General features: G+C 36.0%; 2 protein-coding genes across 6 annotated transcripts; one reads left to right on the forward strand and one right to left on the reverse strand.

Annotated features, from left to right (window-relative positions):
* Positions 1–598: 598 nt before the first annotated feature.
* On the forward strand, positions 599–3,848 carry STE14A (S-isoprenylcysteine O-methyltransferase). 5 transcript variants are annotated; one of them, XM_059592734.2, is made up of 4 exons: positions 613–678; positions 2,163–2,231; positions 2,658–2,742; positions 2,868–3,848. In XM_059592734.2, exons 2-4 carry the CDS (start codon positions 2,205–2,207, stop codon positions 3,452–3,454), a joined length of 699 nt encoding a protein of 232 aa, XP_059448717.2. In that variant the 5' UTR covers positions 613–678; positions 2,163–2,204; the 3' UTR covers positions 3,455–3,848. The 5 variants fall into 5 exon arrangements, with proteins under 5 accessions (XP_059448719.2, XP_059448722.2, XP_059448717.2 ...); XM_059592736.2 differs by lacking the exon at positions 2,163–2,231 and having other exon boundaries at positions 599–678; XM_059592735.2 differs by lacking the exons at positions 613–678; positions 2,163–2,231 and adding an exon at positions 688–1,107.
* Positions 3,849–5,543: 1,695 nt separating this feature from the next.
* On the reverse strand, positions 5,544–6,425 carry LOC132178400 (uncharacterized). The gene is made up of 2 exons (XM_088515884.1): positions 6,103–6,425; positions 5,544–6,038 (listed from the first exon to the last, which is right to left on the reverse strand). The coding sequence occupies exons 1-2, from the start codon at positions 6,337–6,339 to the stop codon at positions 5,544–5,546; spliced, it is 732 nt and encodes a 243-aa protein (XP_088372010.1). The 5' UTR covers positions 6,340–6,425.
* Positions 6,426–6,944: the final 519 nt, after the last annotated feature.

Raw genomic sequence — 6,944 nt, forward strand, 5'->3', positions numbered from 1 at the left:
AACGAAAAAGTCACAAAACATTGAGTGATGATAGAGAGAACACAGGCATGATGTACGCCCGTGTTTTTTAATATATATATTTTATGATTAAAATATTAAAAAACACGGGCGTGCATCACGCCCGTGTTCTCTCTATCATCACTCCAAAACATTACATATGGTCTCTATCTTGTGAACATTTTGGTGATAATCAAATGAGATCAAATCAAATAAAAAATTAAACAACCTCAATCCGTTAGATAATACATATTAGTTCATAAATCTCTTACCAATATTAATAAAAAATTAAAGAAAAAATATGTATATTCTCCTCAAACTATCATCTCATTATCGATATTTCTCCAAATTATCAATTGTGTCAATGTTTCCCTACACTTAAACAAAAAAAAAAAAAAATGTCAATGTACCAATTGTGTTAATGTCGTTTCAAGGCCCGGCAAAAAAATAAAAAATAAATGAAAATTTTCATCAAGACAAAATATTCTAATACATTAAATTAAAAAAAAAAAAAAACCAAGAGTGAACCCCTTGGGCCTTGACCTAATATGTATTATTGGGCCCAACATATTATGATTATGTTAAATTTCCTCATCTCTTTCGAAGGTCGTCGTCGATTATAGCTTTCTTCAGCTCGCCCGACCCAAGTTTTCCTGGAAAGAGCAAACCATCGATAATCAGGTAATCTCACTGAGATTTCATGTGTTTGATTAGATTGTAGGGTTGTGATTTTATTTAGTGTGCAGTACAAAAGAGAAATGACAAGTGTTCTGTTTGGTTACTGAGAAAACCTTCGGATTGAAAAAAGAAAAAGGTTGAAATTATTGAGTATGATATACTGTAAACTAAATTGGTTTTGTTGAGATCACCACCACGTGATCGTGAGATTGAAACTATTTTATGTTTTCTGTATACCTTAATTTCTCTGAAATTTGGTTCATTTGATTGAATTCTGGTATGTGATTTGTGCATTGTGCTGTTGAGGAGAATAATCAAAACCGTTTCCTTTGGATGCTGCGGAAACTTGGAAATACAAGATATTTTGAATTTTGAATCTTGGTTTTGTGTTTGCTGGGAACTGAGAAAATAAATGATCTACCCGACTAAGAGGTAAGAGTGAAACGACCACTTGAATTAGTTGACGTGAAGATGTAAATTAGTAGATGAAGAAAATTTAATGTTTTTTCTCCTGTTTTTGCTGACTGGTGTTTCAGTTACTAGTTGTTTTGCTGACAAATGTTCTCCTCTTCCTATTTTCTTTTTCTATTAGAAAAAAGGAATTGGAAAGGCTTGTTAAAATATTATGTTGTTTAGGTTTCTGAATTATTTGTGTTTGATATGATGCATCCGTATATTGTGATAACATGAAGTGTTTTATGATGATAAGATTACTCGGAATACTAAAAATGCTACTTGGGATTGGATTAAACATAAGAAGATAATTTCTACTTTATGGAAAAGGGAAATGACTTTTTTCAGCTTCTGCATTCTCTTCCTTGGAGGCGAAGGGAGCCTCACTTATGTTTTATAAGGTGGGTGTGAAGCTAAGGGGCCCTGATATCACCTATAATTAGATCATTGGGTAGCTATAGTTTACTATTTTCATGTTGTTGCTGGCAATGTTGAAAACAAATTTTTAAGAAGGCCTTGCTTTTTAGACCTGCTCCCAGCTCATGCTATGGTGGAGGAGCTGCCATGGAGATCTAGGAGTGTGCAAAGTATAAACTAAAAGACTTCAAACTGCTTGGACCGAAGGAGAATAGCTTAAGAGAAAAGACCCAAAAAAAGTGCTAGAAGTATGAATGTTGATATTCTATTTCCCAGTTGAGGTGATACCTGATAACCATAGTTTTCCTTAAGCACGTCTTCTATGACATCCAAAAAAGAAATCAATGAAATGTTTTAAATGATAATTTTAATAATGGATGGAAAAAAAAAAAAAAAAAAAAAAAAAGGAGGGGGGGGGGGGGGGGGGTTGGGGTGGGGGGGAGGGGGGGGGCCCTTCACTGAAAATTGTAATTAGAGTTTAAAACATTGTCTTGGCAATTTGTAGATTCTTTCTTTGGCTGCGAAATGGAGGAAACGACTTTAGTACGTCTATTTTGTGGCAGTTGAGGAAAATAAAATTTTGACTCTATGTTTTATGCTTTTGTTTTTTTCCACAGAGAGTGAGAAGAGTGGGAGTAGAAAGAAACTTGGCCAAATTGATGGATCTATTTATGGAGACGACAGTTGTATGATTCCTTGTTTTCTGATTTTTTTTTAAGAAAAAAATAATAATTTAAAGGCAATCAGTCATAATGAGCTGAGTTGGTTTGAAGTTGGGCCTATTCCTTGCAATATGCTTATCTATGCTTTGGGCACTATGAAATCTTTCATATTGTTTCTGGGCATTTTAGATTTAACTAAGGTCCCTTAAGATCAAATTTTAGTGGCTGAAAGACCACTTCCATTTATGTTTTTCCCCAATTTCATATGAACATAATTCAAGTTTTTGGCCTTCTTATTAGTGACATTAGTAGTTGATGGATGTCCCATATGGCATACATGAACCACTTGATCTGAATCATGCATCCTCACAGTTTTCTGTAACACTGCATTCTCACAGTTTTCTGCAGAAGTCTCTGAACTCTTGTTTTGATCCTTGTTCTTTTTGGCAGGAGATGTCATTCTTGCAGCATCTTTTGAGTGATTTGGAGATTCAATTTTCAGTATCAGTGTTTTATCGCTCTGCATCTTTTTCAGGTCTGAAGAAAATCCCAGCAGGTTTCTTCATCCTAGTCCATCACTGAGATAGCTAAAGGGTGCAGGTCTCACTACATTGCATCTGAGACAAAAATTAATTCCCTTTTATTTGCCAAAAATGACAGAAATCTTCAGTTACACAGCTTACAGGCAGTTATCTCAGATGTTCCTTGCAATACTCTTCTTTCACGGTTCTGAATACATTTTAGCTCTTTCCTCGCATGGGAGATCAAATGTTACTCTTAACTCTCTTCTGATCAGTAAAAACTATCTTTTTGCAATGATCTTTTCATTGCTGGAGTACTTCATTGAAATTGCTTTATTTCCTGGGTTGAAGGAGCTCTGGTGGGTAAGCAACTTGGGCCTTGGAATGGTTATAATCGGTGAAATTATAAGGAAAACAGCAATAATTACTGCTGGTCAGGCCTTCACACATCTTATCAGGGTTCGTCATGCGGATCATCACAAACTGATTACTCATGGAATTTATGGATTTGTAAGACATCCTGGATACTGTGGTTTCTTCATCTGGTCAATTGGTACTCAGATAATGCTCTGTAATCCGGTATCAACAATTGCATTTGTTGTTGTTGTTTGGCGCTTCTTTGTGCAACGGATTCCATATGAAGAGTATTACTTGAGGCAATTTTTTGGGTCGCAGTATGTGGAATATGCCCAACGAGTTCCTTCTGGGGTGCCATTTGTAAGCTGATGATCTATGGACTCTGTGAGCAGGATTGCATTTACATTTAACAAGGTTTAAATGTCGTTTTCTTGAAGGAACTGGGAATTTCTTTGAATCTGAACTGATCAATGGCTTGAAGGAGTTACAAGTTATGCTTGCTGGAATGCTGAAGCTGGGTTCTTCTTATGGTTCATGTTTGGGAGAAATTATCCAACTGCAGCAGTGTTGTGTTGGTGGAAGCTCAAATTGTTTCACAGGGCTGTTGTACTAAATAGGCAGAAGGCTTAGGGGAGTCAGGATTCAGGACTATTAATTTATATCCTTTTCTGCAGTTATTTTAATTCACCTTAAATGTTCGAACATTTACATGCCTATCACAAGCTGGCACTATATATTAAAGTTAGAACCTAGTTATAACTTTTGATTTGACTAACAAGTTCCTAACAGGTTCTGGAACTACGAGAAACTCTAATTTTGTTTTTGATAACTTTGAGGAAGGACGACCTATGTTGTTTACCAAATGGCTTCTCTTTAGTCTTAGAACACCACCTCCAATAAAAATAAATAACGCACGAGTTGATTTGAGATGCCAAATAGAAGGTATCGCCAGCAAGAGCGTCTTCGCACTACCCTCCGCCGCTCTATTCTAGCATGTGTGGGACCCTCGAGTGTTAACCATTGGGCACCCTTCTCTTCGATGGCTTCTGTCTGGTCAATCTCAATACAATCTTTCTCATTGTAGCTACCAAGCTTCTTAGCCATTGGAGTACAACTACAAGTGAGTAAAACCAATAATTTGGTCCATTCTATTCTAGTCCTTTTACGCGTATCAGGACATTGTTCTGACTGTATTGAAGTGATTAATAGGGTCCCTCTGACTACTTATTCTTCTAAGTTTTAGGTCCAGTTTGGTTTGCGGAATAAACCCTTTGATTGGACTAGTCAACACTAGGTATAGCTAGTCCTTTGTTTGGTAGCACATTATTCTTGGGAATAGTTTATTCTCATGGGACTACTAATCCCATACACACAGGGTTAGCAAAGCCACTTATTTTCCTTTCTTGTAGAATTAAATTAATTGTGTAAATTGACACAAAAAAACCCCACTTGTGGGATTAAATTTCGTTCTCTCTCTGTGATTCTTCTATATTTCTCTCTCTCTCTCTCTCTCTCTCTCTCTCTCTATATATATATATATATATATCTCCGTTTATCTTTTCTCCGTCTCTATATTTCGTTATCTCTCTTTCTATTTACTCTCTGATTCTTCTAGTACAGTTTTTCTGCAAGTGCAAACAATTTTTTTTTCCCTATGCCGTCTCCCTTCTCTGCACCGTTTCTCTGTTTTTTTTTTTGTTTTTTTGTTTTTAATTTTTAATTCTATTTGTTGATGTCTTTTGATTCTCTGTACCGTTTCTCTCTGATTTTCTTCTCTCCGTTTCTCTGTTTTTTTTTATTTATGTACCTTTTTTTTTTTTTTTTTTTCTCCGTATCTCTTTTTTCTAAGGGGGTTTTTTTTTTTCTTTGACGGAAAAACAGAATTTGCAAGGTTTTTATAAAATACAAATATATCATCTGTTTTTTTAATTTCTTTTGATTCTTTGTACATTCTCCAACTATATTTTTTTGATTTCAAGATTGAGTTTGATTCTGTTTTCTCCAACTATATTTTTATATATAAATAAGTTTGTAGCATAATTGCAAAAAAAAAAAAAAAAATGGCCACATACCTAACATAATTAAAAACAAAAAAGAAAAAGAAATTATAGAAAAGTTGTTTATGTTTTTTTTTTAAAAAAGAATGAAGTCCTTAATAATATAAATTGTGTTTGTATTATAAGGGTATTTTAGGAAATTTGATCACAATATGATTTCATTCACCAACATATTGCATTGTACCAAACGAATGAATAGGATTAGCTAGTCTATTCTAGCGTTACAACTAAACAAAGAAATAGGAATAGCTAATCTATTTCACACTCTTCTATTCCCAATACTAGCTAATCATTTTCCAATAGATTAGACATTCCGCGAACTAAACAATGCCTTAATCCAATCTTGTTTAGAAAAAAAAACAAATGGCAAATAATGCAACGAAATAGCGGATTCCATTTCTCTACACACTCTGATACAGAAAGTCGTGGTTGTAAAGCAGTGGCACCATTGTGAGAAAACACAAGAAAGCCAGCAGTGGCCCAAAGAACCAAAGCAGAAGAGGAATTGCGAGGTAAAAAATTCTATTGCCGGCCGTGCTCAAACCGCAGCCCTTCTCCAGAAGATGAGAGACGTACTCCGGCGTCACTATCGACTTGGGATCCTCCAGGGTGCTTATCAGGATGTTCACTTGGTTCAGAAACGTTAACGACATGGAGTGACTGAAAAACGACAAGAGGAAGGTGATTAAGAGCGTCGCGCGTTTTACGGCTACCATGAATTCCCTTTGATCCCCGTAAACGGTGTCGTCGAATGGCGTCTTTGTGACACCATATGTGCTGCTTATCACTTCTGCGAGACCGGCGCAAAGAATGATTGACGTGGTGGCCATAAGGGTTGATCCCATTATCGTGTTCCTCAGAGTTTGGACCGCCACGATGTTCCTCTTCTCAATGTCCTGCCAAAAAATAAATATTCCTAGTTATAAGGTGGTTATATTTTTGTTACCATCGATCACATACCTTCATGATCGCCGGGACCCAAAAGCGTTGTGCCTCTGTATATGTTCCGATGACGGTTGTGAGCGGCTGTGTCCGGACTTTATGCCATAGCCAAGCATGATAGGCAATGTTGATTAGCACACCCAATGGCACCAGTACCACGTCCATATAACATTTCCTCCATTCCATGATTTCCATCTCTGTATCTGTACCTATTTCACTTGTATTAATAAGTTTTATGTCTAATGCTTTCTGCATATAGGGAGAGGTATATGCGGAGTTGAGAGGGTAATCCAAGGCCCGAGCAACACACAGACACAGAGCAATCCCCTGCCTTGTCACTGAAAAATAGGTACGTGAGCCTCATTTTGTAGGAACTTTTTGTTGCTTTCCCCTTAATTCTTGGAGTTAAAAGTGAAACAACAGCAAGTGATTAATTAATGCTTGTTTACATTGCTTTAAGAAATGCTCGCTTTTATAATATCTCTGGATTTTCCAAAGTAGAAAACATTCTTGTTTCTATAAGAAGGCTTCGCCATGGGTGGAGGAAGGGGGGAAGACAGAGACCCTGGCCTGTGGAGATTAAGCTCTAAGATTCCTCTTATCACAATTTGGGTGTATTCCTCTTAACTCATTTAACAATTTTATATACATATATGCATCCTATCATTGCACGAGATATTTGCTTACTACCATATAGAAGCAAGAGAGTATAACAACTTGGACTTGCCTTGTCCTGAGTATTTATTTGATTAACAAAATTCTTAATTCAGCTTTATACTACTAACTCTATAATATTTTTTTATATATAATTAAAATTAAAATAAAAAATAAAAGATTAGAGAGTGTTTCTACTGCCCCAT

This window comes from Corylus avellana, chromosome 4, assembly GCF_965113065.1.
Source record: "Corylus avellana chromosome 4, dhCorAvel1.hap1.2, whole genome shotgun sequence".
Lineage (NCBI taxonomy): Eukaryota > Viridiplantae > Streptophyta > Magnoliopsida > Fagales > Betulaceae > Corylus > Corylus avellana.